Source organism: Microtus ochrogaster, unplaced genomic scaffold (assembly GCF_000317375.1).
Source record: "Microtus ochrogaster isolate Prairie Vole_2 unplaced genomic scaffold, MicOch1.0 UNK82, whole genome shotgun sequence".
Taxonomy (NCBI): domain Eukaryota; kingdom Metazoa; phylum Chordata; class Mammalia; order Rodentia; family Cricetidae; genus Microtus; species Microtus ochrogaster.
The window spans coordinates 1,042,908-1,066,827 of record NW_004949180.1 but is presented as its reverse complement, the minus strand read 5'-3'; the positions used below and the strand labels follow the sequence as shown (position 1 = coordinate 1,066,827).

At 42.7% G+C, this 23,920-nt stretch overlaps 1 protein-coding gene across 1 annotated transcript in view; it reads left to right on the top strand.

Moving 5' to 3' along the window:
• Ust (uronyl 2-sulfotransferase) overlaps positions 1–23,920 on the top strand; it is a 285,177-nt gene that overhangs the window by 114,201 nt on the left and 147,056 nt on the right. Inside the window, exon 2 of the mRNA XM_013354990.2 lies at positions 8,902–8,945. Coding sequence (XP_013210444.2) covers positions 8,902–8,945 — 44 coding nt within the window. The remainder of the gene's footprint in view (positions 1–8,901; positions 8,946–23,920) is intronic.

Here is a 23,920-nt window from a genome sequence, read left to right as displayed (position 1 = left end):
TGTTGTTGAACAATGTAATGTTGAAGTTTCTTGTAATTGTTTGAATGAATTTCTATTTTGCACTAACTTTTGATATCAAGTATTTCAAAGCAACGCTGGCTGCCAAGTGGCTCTACCCTGGAAGGCAGCCATCTTGTATCGGAACAGCAGCTGGATGTTCCCCCTTTCCACACCCACTTTGTCAGTACCAGGCTGTTTTCTGAGCTCCTGGAATCTTTGGTCCTTGAATAGCCCTTTATCCTGGGTGGGTGCCCCTGATGACATTGTCAGAGGTCCATGTCCAGCTGTTGAGTGGCTCACGTGACTTACAAGGGCATAGAGAAGACCCTGCTATTCATAGGCTACTCCTGTCTGAAAGGGATCAGTTTGTCGTCACACACTGAGGCCCCCGACTGGAATCTTTGAGTGAAGCAGAGGGTACGGCGGGTACAAAGTGGCTTTAGGGTCAAGCAGTGAGGTCAAGTCCAGGAACACTTGCTGATAAGCAGTCCAGCATGGCTAATTCCCTACCCCTTCTAAACCTCCCTTTCTGTACTGTGAAATGGGGCTTCTAACCCCTAGTTCTGTCAGAGGTACCATGTGGAGTGAGGGCTGCAGAGTGCTTTGCCCTAGGTTTGAAGGAGCACTGGGCTAGCCATGACTGTCTTCTCACAAGCAAGCTAACGTTTTCAGCCTGGCCGTGTTTTATTGCTCTCGGGGCAGATTCTGCCTGGCCTTCATGCCATCGCTCTCTCCCCATTCTTACAGACAAGTGGAGTCTAGTTCTGCTGGAAGAGATTTGCCCAGCTGCTAGGTAGAAGCGGAGGTACCAGCCAATGCCTGCTGTGTTTGTGGGCCCATTGGAGTCCTACTGGTTAGATCAGTTGACTGTAGTAGTAATCTGGGGGCAAAAACATAATGGAAGGAAACGGGAGCCTGAAAGACGGGCATTCCATTCCTACCTGAGCAAGATCCTGTAATACGGTTGCCACAAATTCCTAAGCTAATTCAGAAATAAAATATATCTATACTTGTTATTAAGAGGAATGGTGTACTGACCACTTGGTGGCAAAAGTAGTTTCCTTCTACAAACTTACCCTTAACATTACCAAATACATATTCAGATTTAATGCAGAAATGACTTATAAAGCAAGGTAGTGTGTGGGGGCTAGCAATAAATCAGAGGGCATTGATTTGCTTTTCCGTTTAATTAAAAATGAAAGTCACTTTCTAAATCATAAATGACAATAGTTTAATGTAAATACTGTTTGTGAATGCCTTAAATGCCCAGCCTTCATACGTAGGATCAAGAAGTTTCAGGGGGGCTAGAGAGATGGCTTGGTGACTAAGGACATGTGTTGCTCCTCTGAAGGACCCAAGTTTGGTTACCAGCACCCATGTTGGGCGGCTCATGGTGGCCTACAACTTCAGCTCTAGGGGGTCACCTGCCTCTGGCTCCTGCCAGCACTTGTACTCACATAGACAGATGAGCACAATATGCATAATTAAAAATAATTTTTGAAATCTTTTTTTATAATGAAGATGTCTTCAGGATGTTCTTTATTCATGGGCTGAGTAAGCATGTAAGAACGTTTTAAAGATATTTTTGTAAAAATACTTAGTAATAAGGCCACTTGTTTTAATTCAGTGGAAAATTGTTTTATTAAAGCTTAAATTGTGCTGAGCAAGAAATTTCCCAAATCATAAGAAATGCATTGACTGGAGACATCTGGTACATTATAATGGCGGCTGATGTGTGTTGATAAGGACCTCCTAGAGGAACAGAACCCATGGTCAGAGGGGCAAAGTGGGGCATTAGCATATATTTATGTATATATGTATATATGTGTGTGTGTATATATATATATTTATATATGGCAAGCATAACACTGGGCCTGCAGTGTTCCTTTTCATAGTTATTCCTTCATAAATAGTATCGCATCAGAGGCCCAGACACCCAGGGGAGACGCGGCCATGTGAGACTTGTGTGGTCAGTACCCAGAATCCTGTGTGCAGTGGCTTGTCCTGGAGAAATGGAGAGAAGATTTCAGGTTTCCACAGGACCTGGGGAAGGAAGGTGTGAGACAAGCTGCAGTGTTTGATCTGCATTGACATGGCCTGGAGGCGGCTTTCTGACATCGACACTAATGCATACCAGGGTTTCTATTCAGGGAGTGGGTACTAAACGCTTTGATGCTTCAGGGACCTGCTCAGGCAAAAATAGATCTGCTAATGTGAGATCCAGAGTCAAGAATAAATTATATCCCTCGAGGTTGTACAAGTTCATTAGCACGTTGCTGAAGGTAGCTCAAATAATTGCTTAAAAAAGGGTACAATTTAAAGGGCCTATCAAGATAATATTAGAAAATAATGGAAAACATCAAGTGATTATATTAATGCTCATTTTTCAAATTATAAGTTACTTCACTAGCCTCAAGACTTCCTTTGTTTTTCTGAGTAATAAATGCAATTCTAAGAGCAAAGGGGAAGTGATAAGATTGGGTAATGTCAGAGGAGTGACCATGAGTTCTTTCTTTGTGGTTGCCATGGTACATTGATAGGCGGCAAGGGATGGGGTAAGGTCAATTTAGCGGGCATTGTTTTTCAGCTGACCACAACCATCCTCCAAAAAAAGTATATCGTTTAAGAAGTATGATTTGGAAATTTCCACACTTTTATATCAAGTATAAATAATGCTGACGACAAATGGGTCCACACCGGTAGAGTAGAGGGTGACCCAGTAGTTTACTGTGATCCCTTAATGGGGTGGGGGAGGGGGGAGGGGGAGAAGAGGGAGGAGGAACTAGGATTGGTATGTAAAAATTAATTAATTAATTTAAAAAAATAGTTAAAAAAAGAACAGTGACTCCTCATCGAGGGTTTGTCATGTTTCAGAAGGTATTGTGTGTTCTGTACCTAATAAATTTAATTTTACCTTTAAAATGTATATTTGCATTTAATATAGTTGATTTTCTTAACTGTGGCGTAAGGTCTTTGCATTATAAATAGGGGTGTTTTTATCTCAAACAGCAATAACAACCAAGTGCAGTTCCCAGGTCGCTTAGCTCCAGGGTAGGGCTGGGATCCGAACCAGGTCCTTTGATTCCGGAGCCAGCAGCTCTGCTGTCTGTTGTGCTCTGTCATCCCTCAGTTCCCCTAGTGCTGTCTTACCTAAGGCATTACATCATTTCTCTTTTTATATCAGAGTCCTTTCTACTTCTCCTCCAGCATAAGAGCAAGTATGACTATTTAACCTCTGCTGTAGTCTGATACAGCGTTGAGATATCCGTCAAGTCTGAAGTTTGACTGTGAACCTTGCCTTTAAATGGCTAAGCCATCTCGCTAGCCCAGGGCAACAGTCTGGCAGCTTCTTTATGACTGTGTTGTTCTCTAGAGCATCCTCAGATATGGCACTCGGCTCATCTACGCTGCTTAAGTTCCTTTGCTTCCTCTCCACCAGGTCCACAGCCTGGAGACAGGAGGTGACTCTTTGGGTTGACACCAACAAGTGTCTTCGCTTTAGATTTCCCAGGGGACTTCTTCAGGATCTCATGGATACAAACATAAAATGTGTCTGAAGGTCGTATGTGCGTGCCTTCTCAATAAAAAAAAATAAAAATAAACCCTCTAAGAACAGCTAGTTAAGTCACGCTGAGTCTGGGAACCCCCAGGCAGATGATGGGTTTACTCACTTACCTTCTCACTTGCAGGGGTTCGCAGAGCTGCATACTAGCTGCAGGAACTGTGCACGCTGCAGCGCTCTTTTACAGGGAATGTTGGAGTGCGGGAAGGGTTTAGAGTAAGCTCCAAGGTGACCTTTGCTGGTGCCTTCTCAGGGAATTTCTTTACACCCCCTGGAGCAGGTGTTACAACAACCTGCTTGGTCACCAGCCCCACAGCTGGTAGCTCCATGATTACGCCTGGTCCGTCAGCACTCACCTTTGACCTGATATGTCACCTCCTCATCACCCTCGATGGAGGGGACCTCTGGTGAAGGTGAGTCCGGAAAGGACACATTCCTTCTTTGCTTCTAGAAAATTGGATTTGGCCCGAGTTATGAAATATATTAATTTGTGTTGTAGCTCAGTGGCTTTCAGCCCTGGCTAGACATTTGAATTACCTAAGGAACTTTTTAAAAATACCAACTGCCTGGGACTTTTTCCAGAATAATTAAATCAGCGTTTCAGTGCCTGGAGCCTGGCATCGCACTTCTTTTTCAAAGCTCTTAAGCAGGTGGAATGTGCAGGCAGGAATGAAAGCCCCATAAAGATAGACAGACACAGAGGTGGCTCCTACCCTGCTGCTGCTATTACTAGAAAAACTGTTAGTACTGCTAGTGAGTACTTATTAGGTGCCTACTGTATACAGACATTGTTCTCAGTATTTTTGTCAAGTGGTATCAGCCTCATGATTTTCTTACAAGCCATGAGTATCATTTTTGTTTTACAAATGTGCATATGGAAATCTTTGAGGATGTAGAGTACTGTAATTGGAGTAGAATGTCACTCTTTTGGGGGTGCTCCCTGCATCAAAAAGCAACATTTATGTTATGTGTCGAAAGAGGGCAGGGACAGTGGAGCTGATCTATTGGGAGCTCACCAAGGCCAGCTGGACTGTGACTGAAAAAGCATGGGATAAAACTGGATTCTCTGAACATGGCGAACAATGAGGGCTGATGAGAAGCCAAGGACAATGGCACGGGGTTTTGATCCTACGTAATGTGCTGGCTTTGTGGGAGCCTAGCCAGTTTGGATGTTCACCTTCCTAGATATGGACAGAGGGGGGAGGACCTTGGACTTTCCACAGGGCAGGGAACCCTGACTGCTCTTTGGACTGGAGAGGGAGGGGAAGAGGAGTAGGGGGAGGGGGAGAAGGGTGGGAGAAGGGGGAGGGAAATGGGAGGCTGGGAGGTGGTGGAAACTTGTTTTTTTTCCTTTTCTCAATAAAAAAAAATAAAAATAAACCCTCTAAGAACCTCAAAAAAAAAAAGCAACATTTAGCCTGCTTGCTAGGTATATGTCTGGTTTTCCATGTTCATTGTCTCGTCATCTAAAGCTTCAATGGTTCCCATCTGGTTAGACTGTTGGCTCTGCCAATAGAGATCTGGATATGGCATGGCAAACAGCCTGAAGTCCAGATCATTGGCCACCTTGTTTTTAGCGTCAACTCTCACCTGAGTTTTCTAAAATAAGGCATTGCTAAAAATAGTTTCTAAGTAGAGAGACCCTGATAACACACGCTGTGGGAGACCCTGGTGACTGTTCAAGCTGTAACTCCTATGCTCCTAGATAGAACACACTAAGTGGATGGTTTCTTCCGCTCTGTGGATAAGCTTCCTTAGAAGAGTCTTTCACAAAGGACAGCAAGAGTAGGATGGGATTTAGAGTACACAGGCACATGAATGTGAATGTGGTGTCAAATAAGAGCACGTCCTCGGTCCCGAACCCGTCCTACTTAGCCTTCCTCTCTCTTTTCCCTTTCCAGAACTCATATCCTGATCTCTACACCCAAGGGCCCCCAAAGGCTTAGGGTGCATGCTTAGCTCTCTGAGCGTTAACACTGAAGATAACCATCTGCAAGGCCGATCAGCTTTGTTGCCTGGGAGCCTATTCTGACCAATGCATTTTAATAACAATTTGTTTTCCTTTGATCTTTGTAGTGAACAAGTTGCCTATTGCATTTTCAAACATCCTGGCAGTTTTGAAAGTCTAAGATTCTAGGGTAAAAAAGCTCTATACCAAGGAATTGCAGTCACACGTCAGGAGAGAACTTGGCTGTGCATATCACAGAAATACCTGTCTCCATGTAGCTTTGCGCTAATCCCTCCACCCCACCCATCCCATGAATGTCTGTTACCAGTGTATGTAACACATTTAGCGCCTCTGAGCTACTATAAGCTAAAGAAGGACACATATCCTGGTCTAACACAATTACAGGACCTTGGAAAAGTGCTGGTAGTGATAAGGCCTGTTCCTTACTGTGTGCAGAAAGAAGGGTTAACTAGAGTTGGCTTACTCCTTCAGCATACTGGTTTTGAAAGTCTTCTATAAAGAAGGGAGGTAGGAAAAGGAGGAGAAAGATAAAAAGATAATAAATCTTAAGATGTGGTTCATCTTCCTGAGTGGGATATCAACAATAGTCAGACTAAGGGTCTGGTTTCTGCTGTGTCTACTGGCTGGGTAGCCTAGGTGAAATGCTTATGTCCCTTTGTAAGGTCTTTTTTTAGGGAAAAAAAATATTTTCAAAGTGCCTGATAGGGTCTGGCTGACTGGCTCAGCAGTTAAGAATATGTGCTGTTCTTGAATAGAACCCAAATTTGGCTCCCAACACCCACGTTGGGCAGTTCATAATTGTCCATAACTCCAGATGCTGGGGATCCAGTACCATCTATGGTCAGCAAGGGAACTCACACATGTGCCCTTACACATATGTAGAGACACAGCCATACACATGGATTTAAATAAAATAAATCATTAAAAAGCATTACTTCGGTCAAGTAATTATTATATCATCTAAAAAGGTCGACATAGAAACTTCTTTCTTACTTGGCATCTACGTCCTTCTGTAGAATCACAGGTGTTCTGTAAATGGTGACAAAACACACGAGGATGCTGGGAGAACAAGTGCATGCTGGTACCCTCCAGGTCTAGAGACATCCCTCATGCTCATCAGGACCTCTGGGCTTCATGTTCCTTATTGATAGTTTTAATGTACTTCAATTTTTCTGGAAACTTTTAGAATTATAGAAGCATTTCGTTGTTGAAGCCGTTTTTGAGTTTCGAGCAGGACACCCGGTAAGCATGCTGTCTGGAGGGGGAGAGATTTGTCACTTCATTTGGGGGAAGACCCATTCCCATGGTGAGCACTATGCTGGTTGCATTATTGTAGGATACTGTCTTCTAGACAGAGGCAACTCTCTTTAGACATGTTCTCTTATCAAGTCTGACATTGATCTTCCTTTTCGCGTATGTGTCTGGTGGGGTTTGGCACAGTAATAAGACTCTAACAAATGGTTCATCATGGTCACATTTAAAGGGTTCCCCTTGCCTTGTCATGCTATGGCAGGTATTTATGTCGTGTCTCGTGGTGGAAAGTGTACCTTGCTGTCTGGTTATATACACACATGGCCAATTAGAGTACAGTCCCTGTGGATGTCAGGTGGGTTGTAAATCAGGAGACCACAAAACAAAAGAGATCGATGATGACTCAGGGTGGAAAAATCTGTGGGCCAAACCCTGCTTATTTATTGAGTTTGGAAGAATGTCCCCAGTTGAATGGTCCCTGGCATAAACTCTGCTTCTTTTTTTATTCCAATTTTCTAAGTTATTTTTATGGTGTACCGTCAAAAGTACCTTTCATCTACTCAAAGTAGGACATTTATCATATTCCCTAATCTATTATTTATAATACTTTAACTTCCGGTGTTTTCACGTTTGTTTCCGTGGCAAACCCTATCATCTTGCTTCGCTGCTGGAGATTTCCCTGGCTCCTTGAGTTCTCCTGCTGGCTTGGAGATTCCAGGCAGATGTCCCCAAATGATCCAGTGTCACACGGTGCCGAGGCTACAAAACAGTCAGGATGGCAAGATGCTTAGATTCTCAGATAGGCAGATACCCAGACACACTCTATCCTGTCTGCAGTTCAATGGCTGTGTCACCATGAACAGGAATCCTCCGGGTCTTTGTTTTCTCCTCTTTTTAATGGGAACAGTTCTAATCCACCTCTGGAATTTGGATCTGTTAAAGCACTATTTATAAATAAAGCACTTAGTAAAGCTTCCAAACTTCTTTGAGACACATGTGTGTGTCCATGTGTGTGTCCATGTGCCATCTGCACAGGTATGTATGACTGACACTGAGATGTCTTGTTTAATGGTTTCTCCACCTTATTGTTTAGAGACAGGGTCTCTCCTTGACCCTAGATCTTTCTATTTCCACTAGAATGGTTTGTTCCCTGCAGCTTAGACCTGAAATAATTACGCAGACACCATATTATTTGTAATACTGTTTGCTCAATAGCTTAAGTGTGTTTCTGGCTAACTCATATCCTAAACTATTCTGTGTATTGCCACGTGACTGTGGCTTATCAGGTAAAGTTCTGCCCAGGGTCTGTGTCCAGCGGGGACTATCTGGCTTCTCCCTGATTCTGCCTTCTTTCTCCCAGCATTCAGTTTAGTTTACCCCACCTAACTAAGTTCTACCTTGCTATAGGTCCTAAGCAGTTTCTTTATGCATTAATGGTAATCACAGCATACAGAGGGGACTCCCACATCAGGGATCCAAACTCAGTTTCTCATGCCTGTGTAGCTAACACTCTCTCATACCACTGAGTCATCACCTGGCCCCCCTGAACCTCTTTTTGCTCATTAGGAAGCAATAACCATGTACTGTGAAAACACACCAGCAGGAGACTATTAATCACATTCAAGCTAAGCTGGAAAGATGAAGGAAGTTGGCAGGCACAAGACAAGCTGGAGAAACAGGGTCGAGTTCTCCAAAGTCTGGTTCTAGGCCCAGCAGCGCCTGCATCGCTTGATTCCTGGTTCCGAAAGCACAGTTGCAGGGCCACTGGATCTGAACTGGGGGAGTGGGCTGGACAGTCGGTGTGTTAATCAGTCCTCCAGGCAATAGATGTTCATGAAAGCTTCGGACCCAGTGGACTGAAATACACTCACTAGGTGCTGGTCGTGTGTTTACGCCTGTTGGTGCTTGTGTGCATGTTTACCCATGTGAGCCCCTGCCAAAATCATCCAGATGTGTAACATCAACACAAGCGGACAGAGCGGTGATGAATTACCCCATTTCCCTTGGTACTTTCGTAGGCTAGAAATATGTCTGAATGTCCTTTCTTTTAATTGACTTTACACCGAATTATTTTGGGAGCTAAAAAATTTATCATTCAATGTTCTTTTCTCCCCACTAGGAAATTCCACTTACTTGGATGACCATGGGCCACCTCCTAGTAAGGTAAGGTCATTGTTGTCGCATAATCTGCTTTTCTTTTAGCAGTGCTCATATGCTAATACGTTAGCAGCTCCTGGGCCTCTAGTGAACCCAGCCAGGTCCCTTCTAGCTATGAGTTCTTTGAAAGCAAGCAGTAGATGGATGGTGTCAAAAGAATCATTAGCTTTAATGATGAGGAACCTGAAGAGCCTAAAGACAACCAAAGTGACAGGGGAGGAAAATAACATTACTTAGTCTTTACCTAGGCATTGTGACCCAGGACTCTTTTCAGACCTTTGTCAACCTCTTTTGAATTCCTATCTCATTGTCCTTGGCATTGACTGGTTTGCTTTGGGCCTTGATGTGGGGTGCATGATGGAGCCTCCCCATGGTGTTGGACCTTGGGGCGCATCTCTATTGACATACAAAAGAGTTCCACACTAGCCAAGAATGGGGTATAACAAAGATCTATTTATCTAGGGGGTAAACTCACAGAAAGAGTAGCGATCTACAGTCCTCTGCTTGCACTGGGAACTGGAACCAAATCCAGCAACCAAGAGGCCCTCGTACGCTTTACATCTGCATTTATAGTACATAAAACCACACCAAAGTGGGCCGGTATCGTAAAGGCTGTTGGCCTAAGAAGTTCCCACAGCACATTTAATTTCTATCAAATTTTCTCTGGCCCACTCTGGATGGATCGCTCCACTCATGCCCAGTTAGTGTCCTCCCATGTCTAGTCCACGAACTATGCCCTTTCACTATTCCTGTGAGCAGTTTCACTTAACTTTTTGGTGACAAACAGTTAATAATTGTAATTTTCCTTCTAATCTCTATTTTCTTGAGCTCCATGCAAGTCAAATGCAAATTTGATGAAATATGGGGGATAAAACAAGCAAACAAGAAAACCAACCCAAGTTGAAAATGACCTTGGCATGTGAGAAAATTCATGTAATGCAATGGGATTTCCTTATTCTAAACGTAGTTCTCTTATGCTTTTTTGACATGACTTTTTCCCTTTGTTGCAAGTGATAGTAATAGCTGGCCAGCTTTTGGAAAATGCCATAATTGACAAAATCAAAGCTGGTCACCATATACCTGTTGGTGATTTTTTTTAGTTAGATTGTGAAAGCCTGGATGTCCTTATATTTGGTTGGTTTTTTTTTTTTTAATATTTGACTACCAGAGACAATATTTTCCAAGTGTCATTGTAACAGTGTTGAGAAGACATAGTGTTTAACTTCCACCACACCTTCAAGCCTGAGCTTTGAAAATAGATATTACTCGTGTTCTTTTTGGTTGTTGCTGTTTCGAGAGACAGATTTTCTTATCAGCCTAAACTGGTCTTGAACTAATGTAGCTGAGGATGACCTGGGATATTCAATCTCAACTCTTGAATGCTGAGATGCCAGTCATCCACGGCCTCACTTGGTGTTATGTGATGTTTGGGATCTAACCCCGAGACCTTATATGTGCTAGGTGAGCACTCTAGCAATGTAGCTGCATCTCCTGCCCCTTGAAAAACTATGTCTGAAGATGCATTTTATATGGCACTGAGTAAACCACTTAATATTCTGAGCACCAGCTTTTTCTGGGCAGAGTTTTACTTGAATAACTGCCTAGCAGCCTATGGAATGGGAAAAGATCTTCACCAACCCCACAGCTGACAGAGGGCTGATCTCCAAAGTAGACAAAGAACTCAAGAAATTGGTCATCAAAAGAACAAATAATCCAAGAGAAAAATGGACTGCAGACCTAAACAGAGAACTCTCAACAGAGGAATCTAAAATGGCTGAAATACACTTAAAGAAATGCTTAGCCATTAGCCATCAGAAAAATGCAAAACAAAACAACTCCTGTCAGAATGACCAAGATCAAAAACTCTGATGGCAACTTATGCTGAAGAGGATGTGGGGTAAAGGGAACATTCCTGAACTGCTGGTGGGAGTGCAAGTTGGTACAACCCCCTTTGGATATCAGTATGGCACTTTTTCAGAAAATTAGGAAACAACCTTCCTCAAGATCCAGTAATACCATTTTTGGGTATATACCCAAAGGATGCTCAATCGTACCACAAAGACATGTGCTCAACTATGTTCATAGCAGCATTGTTTGTCATAGCCAGAAACTAGAAACAACCTAAATGCCCCTCAACTGAAGAATACATAAGGAAAATGTGGTACATTTGCACAATGAAGTACTACACAGCAGAAAAATATAATGATATCTTGAAATTGGCAGGTAAATGGATGGATCTAGAAAACATAATATCGAGTGAGGTAACCCAGGCCCATAAAGACAAATATCACATGTACTCACTCATAAGTGGCTTTTAGACATAAAGCAAAGAAAACCAGCCTACAATTCATAATCCCAGAGAACCTAGACAGCAAGGAGGATCCTAGGAGAGACATACATGGATCTAATCTACATGGGAAGTAGAAAAAGACAAGATCTCCTGAGTAAATTGGGAGCATGGGGACCATGGGAGCGGACTAAAGGGGAGGGGGCAAGAAGGGAGAGGAGCAGAGAAAAATGTAGAGCTCAATAAAATCAATAAAAAAGAAAAAAAAAAGAAAAGAAAAATAACTGCCTAGAGCATAGGATGTCCAAACAGCACTCAACACTGAACAGTGACAGTCAGTACATCAGCAGTGGCCTGTGCTTGCTGGGCTAGCATTAAGGTTATTGATGAGCTGTGGAGTATGGTTCATCACAATTGAAAGGTGTCCTACTGTTTGATCCATTGTGCGGTGTTTTGGGGGAGGGTGTGGCGTGGGAGTTGTTTTGGATGTTACGGACACCAGAGACACCAATGGGAAGCAACAACAAGGAAAATAGTCTCCTAGAGGAGCAAAGGGATGCAGAGGATGCTAGGCCGAAGGTCAGGAGTTCATCTAACACATATTTCCTGTTCTTGTATATACCTCAGTTCAGAGAGGCAAGTAATGCCTCCTCATTGAATCCCTTGGATTGGACCATGCAACCCAGGGCTGGAATCTGACTTTGAACTCCTTGTTCTCATCCCAGACTCTTCCCGTGAGACCAGGACCCAGAGCTGTGCTGGTATCAGAGTTACCTGGACCTTATTTGAATACACAGTGTTTGAGTCCATGATCTGTGGTAGGACATGAGTCTGTATTGCTCACAGATACCCAGGATGTTCACGTGTGTCTGCAGTCCACATTGGAGAGCAGTTCCTGTAAAAGCCATGAGTGAAGGAAAATATTCCCCCAGACCTTTGCTGTGCCTTCTTCACTGCATGACTTATTATGCAAAGGCTACTTATTAATAAAATGATGACTCACCGTCATCAAACATTTTTTTTTTAAATTTTAAGTGAAACATTTTCCCTTGGATCAACAGCCTACCCAGGAGGGAGGGGAAAAGAGAGAGGAAGAATCACACGAGGATTCTTAACCTTGGTGCTTTCTTTCTTCTCTGCTACGGTACGTGGTGCTTTCTTCTCTGCTAGGGTAGGTGGTGCTTTTGTGCCTGTGCCCTGGCCTGTGGACAGGCAGAAGAAGCAGGGACGCTTTTTATGGGTCTACTGGCAGGTTGGTGGGATTTTTATTTTAAGTACAGTCTTTTGCCCAGGCTTTTTTTCCTGGGCAGACTTCTCAGGCCCACTTGACTTTGCAAGACAGAAACCTTAGTAACAAGAGTACAATGATGGGTGAAAACACTCTTGTATGTGGAAATACTCTTGTTCACGCTTCTGCCTCCCGCCGCAGTGAAACTGAACCCTGGAAATGTCGAATACAGCCTTCCAGATAAAGGTCCCTGGAGTGTCTCCAGAGGCAGAAGAACCGTTTAGGTCTGCAGACCCCTGGCTTAGGTAGAGCCATGGTGGCACCCAGAGGATAAGGCCTCACACACGTCTGGCCTCTGGAATAAACCCACCTGGCAGAAGAAAGCGGGATGGAGGCCAGATCATAGTTTTCATATTTGCTTAGTACTCAGAAATAACTTCTTGATGCCAAGACCAAGGGTTGTGATCTCGATAAAATAAGTTTTAAGCCCTGAAAATATACTGAGTTCCACCAATTCTCTTTTATTACAAGTTCGAGCCAACAAGTTTCAGATTCCACGAGTTCTAGCCATGCGGGGAATGGGGTGTGCCACCCAGAGCACACTGGGCCCACTCCTCTTTCTCGCTGGGCTTTTTCTAAGAGAAAAATGAAGGCCTGTGATTTTTTTTCACTCGGTTTTGAAATCTCCTTGGATCTCACACTCTTTGAGTGAAGCTCTTACCAAAAGGCTAGTGATTTTTTTTTTTAGACAACCACTTTTTATCACCACTGTGTTGTGTAAAGATGGAGCCACAGTGAGAACATGCATCTCTAGCTAATGAAATGGAATCAGGCACAAAACGGCATGAATGATGTGATAGCCAGGTCTACAGTGAAAAACCTGGAAGGCTTCTAATGTTTCGCTCTTTCCAGGTGCGGTTTCAGGAGATGCATTTCCCCTCTTTTCCTTATACTTTTGTGTATAATTGGGGTTCATTAAATTAATGCCTGGTTATTTGAAAAGTCAGAGAAAACAATTTCCTGGGTAGGAGAAGTGAGCTTGGGAGGCAGCACACTGAGCAGCTTGTTTCATAGGACCCTGCCTGATCCTCTCTTTATGTGGAATGTCTGTCTGTCGCAAGTGGGAGCAGCAGCCTTTAGCACTGGTGAGTTCTGGGTTAGTGAGCATCTATAGGTTATCATTAAACATGTCTGGGTTTTCCAAACACACAGAGCAGGAGACCTGTTTCAAACAATGCTAGGATAATGAAATCACTACCTCTAGTTGATCTATATCTCTTCCCTGTTGACTGAGGATTCTGTCCTGCCCAGTTCCCGCAGTCTTTAAGTCCCAAAAAAATCACACAGAGGTCTACATTAATTATAAACTGATTGGACTATTATCTCAGGCTTCTTATTAACTCTTATAATTTATATTAGCTTATAATTCTTGTCTGTGTTAGCTACAGGGCTTGGTACATTTTTTTTTTTTTCGGTGAGGCAGTCACATCTTGCTTGCTCTGTGTCTGGCTTCCACTGTGTCTGGGTGATGACTGCAGAGTGAAATTTCGCTCTTCCCATAATTCTTGTTGCCCCAACTATACTTCCTGCCTGGTTGCCCTGCCTATACTTCCTGTCTGGCTACTGGCCAATCAGCATTTATTTAACATACAGTTGACAGGGTACAGACCATTGCCCCAAAGCAGTTCCCAAGTGCCAAAAAACTACTGCCAATCACTTCATGTGCAAATTTTACTCTCTATCAAGCTCTAGAAAGAAAGTAGTAATTTTAAAAGTCTTTATGGTGCAAATAAGAGATCTGGATCCCAGGAAGGCTGACTGATTTCCCACGGGTCAGACACCAAGTGTTAGAGTTCAGATTCTGTCCCAGGGGTGTACAGTGTCAGGACCCATGCTTTTGATCATTTCAAAATGACCAAGTGAAATACAAATACATTTTATTCTTTATCTATGGGGTTCTACATGTTTCAAAAAAAAAAAAAAACCTAGTACTTTGATTAGGGTATAAAGATTTAGCCTTCAGTTTCCAGAAAAAAAAATATTCATCACCATTTACCATTTGATATCCAGGGACACTTTCAACATTTTAAAGCCAATTCTTCCATGTCTACTTTATCTGTTTTTTCCCAGTCATTTTGTTCTTTGTATATTTTCAAACCGTATACATGGCAATACCATTTTATGCCCACATAGCCAAGAAGGCTATGCTTTGTTCTTTTCAAAGAATATCATTTGATAAGGTCCTTTCTCTTAAATGACTGTATAAAAAATACCATATGTCCTTCTTGTCCTGGTAACTATACGGTCTGCTCACGGACTCTTGATCTGAGAGAATTAATCTAGGCTGCCATCATGTGAAGTTTTTCCACCTGTGCTCATCATTATTAGCATCACTAAAGTCTTCGTGACCCCTGGGAAAGGTCATACGGCCTACAGGTTGATAACTGCTACTAGTGCTTTTGGCACCTCTTCAACCTGTCACTTCTCTTTGTGTTAGGGTCAGGGGTGAGCGTTTCTAAATCCTCTTCAATGAACGCTACCATCAAAGTTCACAGAATGTTGAGGGTGTGGTTGAGGGCTTGCCCGCCATGCATAAGGTCTTGGGTTCAATCCTTAGCAACACTGAAGAAAGGGAAGAGAATAAGGGGAAGATAGGCAGGGAGAGAGAGAGAGAAAGAGAGGGAGGGGAGAGAGAGCACAGATCACAAAGGCGCAAAGACAATCTGTCCACCCCACTCGTTATTTCTATCTTCTGGGAAGATGAAAGATGTGATTATTGGTTAATGCAATAAGCAATGCAAAGGATGACATAACAATGACTGTTCATGGTTCACTAATGAACCATGTCCGTAGGCCTACACCATTTAGTACACTAGCTGGTAATGTTTAGATTGGAAATTCAAGAAGTAAACATCTACACTCTATTTGCACTGATCACATTCCAAATTCTCCATGACCATGTGTGACCAGGTTCTGTCGTGTTAGATGCCACAGGATAACTTTCTATCATTCTTCCGGTGTCCATCTTTGGAAAAGGTCTCAGAATAATTGGTGCTTGATGGAAGGGTTGTTATTATCGATAAAACAATACTGTGTGGTTTAACTAGGAAAAGGAACTTCACTAAGTTCTCATGATGGGTCTTAGGGTTTCACCCTCCCTCCTTCTCTCTCCATCTCTGTCTCTCTGTCTCTCTGTCTCTCTCTCTGTCTCTCTGTCTCTCTCTCTCTCCTACCTCTTTCCTTTTTAAGGTTTAGTGGATCTATATGGCATTTAGAAAGTAGAAGTTTTCTTCTCTTTAAAATTAGAATTGCTTAAAAAAAGACTATAATTGACCCTAGTGGGTTCTGGTTTATGTTGAAGATTAAACTATATAGCTGATGTCTATTTTTGCTTCTGAAAGCATTTTTATATATAACACTATTTATGAAATGCATACAAATCTTTACTATATATGTGTGTGTATGTATACATGTATATATGAGAATAGGGCCTGCCTGCCCTCATTTTATTCCATCTGTCAAGATCTTTCTAAATAAGATCCCATTTGCCTAGAGCTGGGATTGCAGCTGTGCATCACAGAAGCAGGGAGATCAGAAGTTCAAGGTCATCCTTGGTGTCATGGTGAATTTGAAGCCAGCAAATGTGATCGTATTTAGAAAGAAGATCTACACAGATGTAACAAAATGAGAAGAGGGAAGACCCTACGTACGTTATGAGGGCTTCATAAGAAGAGAGACTTGGGCTCAGGGACAGAGACATACTAGAGAATGACTCGTTTTCCCCAGGCTTATTGGGGACCCCTGCAGCTAGAGAAGGACTTGGGGCAGACAGCTCCTCTGAGATCCCAAGGCTCACCTCATTTCAGACCTCTGACTGCCCATCTGATATGGGAGACCACATCAGATTATCTTAAGCCACCCAGTGTTTGCTACTTTGGTAAGGCAGCATTAGGCAGAAATATAAATGGGCTGCATTTAATATCTCTATTGACCAAAAGAGTTTTATTGTTGAGCGATGTTACATTATTGGATTTGAGTTAATAAGTGGTGAGACCATCATTAGAACTTGCCAGGGCATATAATTTTTCTAAACAACATTTACTGTTACTCGAATCTTAAACTGTCCCAACCTTCCTTCTTCACTGCTCCTTATAAATAATTTTAAAGATTTGTTTATGTTATTGTTTGTCTATAGGTGTTTTGCTTGCACATATGTGTGTATCATACCCATAGAGGTCAGAAGAGGGTGTCAGATCTCTCTGAAATTGGACTTGTAGTTAGGAAGTTGTAAGCCACCGTGTGTTGCTGGGAATCCAATCTGGGTCCTCTGCAAGAGCAGCCAGTGCCCTAAATTGCACAGCATCTCTCCAGCCTCTTGCTGGTTTACTGGACTCAACATTCATTCCAGTTACTTCTCTTTGAAATGAACTTCTACTGTTCAAATTGTCATTTTATGTATAAAAACATATATAACATCACATTTTTCTTGGAGAAGAACCTTTGGTTCTTTTGAGAGAAGGTCACTGAAGTCAGGTGTTCTTACTGCCACAGGGGGTGGGGCTGGGAAGGTAACAAGAAGAACAGAAACATCTCTTGACCTTTTAAAGAACATGGCCTCATTTCTGTACACTTCTTAGCCTAACATTTAACAACGCAACTGCCAAAACCATTAAGACAGATTTCATCTTGTTTCTCTTCCCTTCCTTCCCCGCCTCAACAACTCCCTTAATTCTAAGACCACATTCATTGAGAGTCTTAAAAAAAATAGTTCTGGAGTGGAGAAAGCAGAGTTCCAGTGTTTTCTTAGAGTCTATATAGAAAAACAAAAATGTTTTATGATTGTAATAAGTAGGACACTTGACAGGTTTGAAAGCGCAATTACTTTCATGCTGTTGGGCCAAGGTTCATTCAATTTGGAGAAAGTTTCTGAATCTAGAAAGTACCTTTTCCCTGAGGGCAGGATCACAGGAACACACACACATGCATGCACACACACACGCATCTGCACACACACACCCTCCCTCCTTTGCTCAAAATCACCTTTAAAGACAGGGGCTGAGATGCAAGAAAATGGTGCATTTCTTATTTCTTTCTCCCAAGCCTCCAAACCTGTAGGTGCAGCCCACATCAGCCTCATTTTCTTCTTGTCTGTGAGGTCCTGCAAGAGGTCAATTAAGCCCCAGTGATTTGGGTTGTGTGTGGCAGGTTCTGCGGCCTATCCTATTCTATTGTGGCTCCTGATAAGTGGTGGGCTCTGTGCTTAAGATCCTCAGTAGCCAGCTGTCCTTCACAACTGGAATTCTCCAGTTTATAGTATTTTCCCACTTTTCTTTAGGGTAATTTAACAATTTATATTGCAAAGGATTTCTAATATAAAACATCAGCAAGACTAATAAATATTCACAAGGTACCAGCAGTTGCATTTGCCACAGTACCGAGGTAACTTGTCAGATTCTATGTTCTAACCTGTTTGTTCTTCATTGCTGGAAAGGTGGTCAAGAAACATGGAGTGTATTCACAACTCACTTCAAATTCTAACGATGTGGCTGCTCCCCTGGTTACCCTTGCTAGACGGGATGATTTTCTGAGCTGCAGTTTCCTGGCTCCACAAGGGGGTAGTGCCTGCCTCAAGGTTGTGTGCTTACATGAACTAACCGGAAAGCAGCTTGTAGGTTCCAGGCACACAGACCCTGGCATCAACCTTCCACGTACTTACCACATTTTCTTTGGCTTCTTAAAAGCAGTTGACTGACATGTAGACAGTGGTCCTCTAATCTATAACCACATTCAGACCTCTTATTTCTTCCTTCTTTTATCTGATTGAGATGGTTTAGGACACTAAGCATGTCCACAACCCTCACCATTGTTGTGCTTCTTACGCTTCTGTTTTCAAACTTGACTTTACCTGAAGCCAAAAAAGAAAAAAGAAAAAAAAAAAAAGAAACACAAAAGGGAAGCTGCTTTATGGAGGAATCCAATGCACAGAGTAATAGGTTTGTGGTTAATGATTGGTGATAAATATATCAGCTGCCGAGAAAGAACTTAACAAGGCAGAGTAGGGCCCAGAGTCGCCGTCAGCGCCACTCTAGTGAGCATGACCTTGAAGGAGTCGCTGCTTTGCCCTTATTCCTTCCCTTCTTCTGATCATTGCAAAGGATAAGAAAAGTCATGATTTGAACTTTTGATTTTTAAATCATTCCAAAAGCCTCCAAGGCCTGCGGGTGCCATCATGAGCCCCGAGTTTGGTGTTTCCTGCGAGATGGGTCACTTACAGCTCCGAAGGCAAAAGAATCTTCCCAAGGGAAACAGGTCAAGCTTACATAACAGTGTGACTGTTTCTCTCCAAAGCTGCCCATATGCCCCACCCCCCCACGCTTCACACCCATCCCAGCTCCTAAGCCGTTAATGTAGAAGTGTTGGCCCAGATGAAATGCCTCCTCAGGGATGCGTCCAAGTTCAGATGCAAAACTCCTTCTAAATTTGTCTATTTTATGAGCATGTAATGTGTTACCAAGAAGAACATCATGGACCCATTTCTCCCTTAGTAATTTAAGGCTAAACTAAACATATCTTCATCATTTCTTAAAAAAAAATAAAAATAAAAAAAAATTCTGGGCAGCCACGGGCTTTAAAATGTTTGTTTTATGTAACTGTTGCTTTAGCATCTTCCCCACCTCTTGGAAGCCCCCTCAGAAAGCCCATTGGCTCTTGGGAAGGTCTCTTCAGGAGATAGCTCAGGGGCCAGGGCTGTTTCCTTCTAGTGACCACATTAACAGGAGGTCACTATGGGGACTTCTCATTCCTTCATCCCGAATGTGACATAGCCGCCTCTCCGAGCTGTCCAATATCCAGACTAGATAAAGGGTCCAGTGCACCTCTCTGAGGAGGCTGGGAAGCCAAGCACACAAGTGCCCTGAGTAGTTTGTGTCACGGCCACAGGGACATTTATTTCCCCGCAAACCATGGAAGTCTTTGTCTGTGTGGTTGTAGCTTCCAGAATTTCTGTTAAGAGTAATTCCCGGTGCTTTATCTGAAAATCTACTCTGTCTCTATGGACATTGCTGTTCTTAGTTGTTCGGAAAGTTTACAATTTCATGCCCAGGGTGTGTCAGCTTTGTGGCCTCATCCAATACTCAAGTGAACTTCGCATCCTGGAGATCAGTGTTCTGGGAAATGAGATTCCTTCTTTTCAGTGTGTGATTTCTCCTCCTGAAGTTCACTCTCTGGTTTTCTGGCCACTTCTTACTTGCAGACTGGTTTTCCGGAATGAATTGGCCACATTTCTTGGTTCTTACTTTTGTTTTTTCATTATTCTGTCTGGAAAAGCTTTTTAATGTAGCCAGCCGCCATGGGTTCAAGGTTTTTCCTTGCTTCGTTTCTGACTTCTAAGAGTGTGTCCTGTTATTTCCTGGGCATTGCTGATCACAGAGTCCTTTGGTGCCACATAGGACCATTTGGTAAATTTATTTTAAAAGGTTAGTCTTAGCTATTTTATTATTTCTGGCTGCTATTTTTAATGGGATGTTTTCTTCTCCCACTATATTTTGAGCTGATTGTTGTAATGTTTAAAAACTATTAAATTTTGTTTTATGGTCATGCTATTGAACTTAATTTAAAAAATTTTTATTTTATTAATTTGTGTTTAAGGGTGTTTTGCCTGCATGTATGTCTGTGCACCATATGAATTTGCAGAGACAGGAAGAAGGTGCCAGATACCCTAATATTGGAGTTAACAGTTGTAAGCTGACATGTGTGTGCTGGGAATTGAACCCTGGTCTCCAGGAAGAGCAGCTAGCTTAACCACTGTCCAATCTCTCCAGCCCATATTACTGAACTATTAATTGTTCAGTCATTTAAAACTTATACTTGAGGTGGAACATGGGAGAATTGGAAGGAGGAATGGGCAAGGGAAATGATATAATTTTATTTTTATTTCACAAATTAAAAATATTGTTTTCAAAAACACTTTGTGTGTGTGTGTTTGCGTGCGCATGTGCACATGTGAGCACGTCTGCTCTTGGAATTCAGAAGCTGGTCCTCAATCCCATGGAGCTAGAGTTACAGACGCGTTCAAGTTGCTGGTCACAGGTACTGAATAGCAAGCTCGGGTCCTCTGAGGAGCAGAATGTGTTCTTAGCCCTCAGCCATCTCTCCAGGCCCTTAATTCTTACTCTTTAATGACATCCGACAACCAGCATTCATTGTACCTCTTCCTAATTCTGACTCTAATTTTTCAGTTACTTGGAATAATTAAAGTCTGTTGCTGGGAGTAGGTATTGTACTAACCTCATGGAACCCATCTGTAGAATTCATGCCTGGAATGGTAAATATTGATAAATATTGGTAAATATTGTCACATGAGTCAATGGTAGTGACAGACATTATTGTTTTGTCTGAAGTTTTAATGATATTGACACATTTTACCCTTATATCTAAATTTAATTTTTAGTCTGAATATTCTGTTCCATTAGCATGATTTTCTCCAAAGATCTTCTAAAAGTATACTGTGACGTATGTGTCCTCTGACCCGTAGCCTAGCATTTGGAAAGTTGTCACCCTGAGTTTTTCTTCAGAGGACTAATGTGGGAAAATTGGTTGGGGATAGATGGATTGATGAGTGACATTTTTGTATCAGTATTTGCCATAACTCAGTATTTCGTGGGTCCCTCAGAAGAAAAGATATTCAGAGGGGCTGGTGAGACAGCCTGACTGTTCTTTCTGAGGACTCAGGTTTGATTCAGCACCCACGTGAGCAGTAACAATCATATGTAATTCCAGCTCCAGGGTCTGCTGCCTTCTTCTAGTGTCCAAGGACACACATGCAAGCAGGTGAAGCAGTCAAACACTTAAAATAAAAATGAATGAATCTTTAAAAACATTTTAAAATTTGTTCAGAAATTTCAGGTGAAGCCTTACTTTTGTTCCCATAAACCACAGGGCCATCTGGTAAGCTTAGAGTCGCTGTCAGGTGTCACGTGGGGTCTTCCACTCAGTGCCCGCTGTCCAAAGGGCACTTGGCATCCTTGAGCAGAGCACTGGCATGTGTGACCTGTGCAAGCTGTGGTTTAGCTACTTCGGAAAGATGGGGTGTGGTTATAGTCGTCAAGATGAGAGAGGCATCGCTGAGACAGAGTCTGTCTAGGAATTAGAATGATGTTGAGAAGCTGAGGGGTGGATTAAACTGGCTATGATTGTTGTCACGAAGGACAGGGGCTTTAGAAAAATTATCCACGTCTATAAAACCAGAGAGGATAGTCTTGAGATAGAGGGCTCTTTACAAGGTCCTTGAACCCATCCCTGGTCTGTAGTTAAGCAGACTCAGTGTCCCTTAGATCTGAAATAAGATCTGCCAAAGACAGAAGGAAGACATTCTGCATCTTATGGGATAGTAAGTACCTGGACTTCATCTGTAGTGATGATAACCTATAAATCAGCCCCCATAAAAGTTTATATATATTCAAAGATGTCAAAACCACGGTAGGTTTGGAAGACAACACGATCCTTTGGATGGATGCCTAATGTTTTAGAACTGATTTTCTTGAATCCAATAAATCTGTTTATGCATAATAGAACCTGGGAGTCATGTTTCTATGAGGAAGAATACTTGTTTAGGGCCTGGAGAGATTGCTCAGCGGCTAAGAGCACTTACTGCTCCTGCAGAGGACCTGGCTTCAACTTCCAGCACCCGCAATCATCTCTAATCTCTGTTCCAAGGGGCTTGACAGACATGCATATGGTGCACATACATACATGCAGGTAAAATTCATACACATAAAATCAAATTAATCTTAAAGAAAGAAAGAAAAGAATAGCAATGATTTGCTTCTACATATAACTTAAGAATGATCCGGTATCTCCAAGTCATTGTCTGAGGTGCCTCTGCCCTTCTTACCCTTTCTCTAATGCTTGGCCTAAATACTGCAACTCATGCAGCAGATAGAGCAGGGTGCTTGGTCATGTGACCCTCTCAGACTAGGACTTTGAAAATCTTGGTGCAAGCCTTGGCTCTCGTTCTTACTAGTCTTACTAGTTAATTAATATGTGTGGGGGAGTATTGGGACGTAACCTACCTTGAGCATCCTAACCAGTGTTCATCCCTAGCCCCTTACTGGTTTTAGGCCTAGCAAGGGCAACTACTCTCTTGGAGATTTCCATGACTTTGAACAGGAGTTAAAATCACAGTATCCCTGTGTTCATGACAGTCACTGCTGTGGGAAGTAAGAAGGTGGCCAGTTTCTGTGGCACTAATGCTTGAAGATGGGATGAGCATTTTTCTGCACCTTTGAGTTACCTGTTTTTTCTCAGGTCTCTGAGGGGGACATCCTACAAATGAAAAAGATAACCCGCTGTTCAGGTGAGCCAGCCTGAACTCAGAACTAGAAGACTACTTATCTTCTGACATTTAAAGCCTGGTGAAAGGCAGGCTGGGTACCTGTCTTTCAAACTTACACCCTCATCTAAACCTCATTTTACCACTTGCCCCTTCGGTGGTAGAGAGGTTCAAGAAAGAAGTGAAAGCTTTTTCCCCCTGAGGTACAGAGCAGGAAAAAAGCCAGCTGAACTGTCCCCAGACCGTATCTAGACCCTCTAGGTATTTTATCTTTTCCCTTCAGTGATGAAAGTGGAGACCCACTTACTTCTGGCATTAGTCATGTGAGATATGAGGGAAAAATGACAGCTGTGAAGCAGGCTGGCAGCAGGAAGAGATCAGGAAGGAAAGAGATTTAAATCCTGTGGGCTTTGGACCAGTGAGATGGTTCAGTGGTTGAAACCCTTGCCACGCAAGCCTGAAGTCCTGAGTCCAGTCCACGCATTGCTAGGACATCGATCTCCCAAGGTGTCCAGAGAAGTCATTGCTTCTTGCCTGGAGTCACATCTCTCCCTGACTTTGAACTTCATGCCTCTTCTCTTTAAAACCCCATGCCCCCTTTTCCATGGCTAAAAAGAGTAGGGTGCCAGAACGGCTGCGTCGAGGGGATCAGAACACCGTGCACAGAACCAGTTTATGTGCAGTTGCGGTCTTTTGATTTAGAATATGATTCTGTAGTGTAATTTAAGTGTGTCATGGGTAAGACTACCAGTGTAGCCCAAAACAAATTGAGATAATAAATGTCATCTGTGTACTTCATAGAGCTGTTAGGAGGCCCGTTCAGTGACTAGTGAGGTGTGGTCTCTGAGGCAGATTTGGTTTTTTTCTCATGATTGCGTAGCAGTAGTGGGAATTTAGCTGCTGGAGTTTAATGAACCTTCAGATTAAACTTCTGCCTCTTGCTAACAGTGGGATTTGGCCCTGGCTTCTGAATCTCTATTATAGTCTGTTTCCTCCTGTGTAGAATAGAGACAAAAGGCTCTACATGGTAGGGCTGTTGAAAGAATTAACTGAAAGGAGCCATACACAATGCTTAGGGTAATCTATTCACAGTTTGTGAATGTTGGGTCCCTCGTTGGCAAGGGATAAGTAGGTGG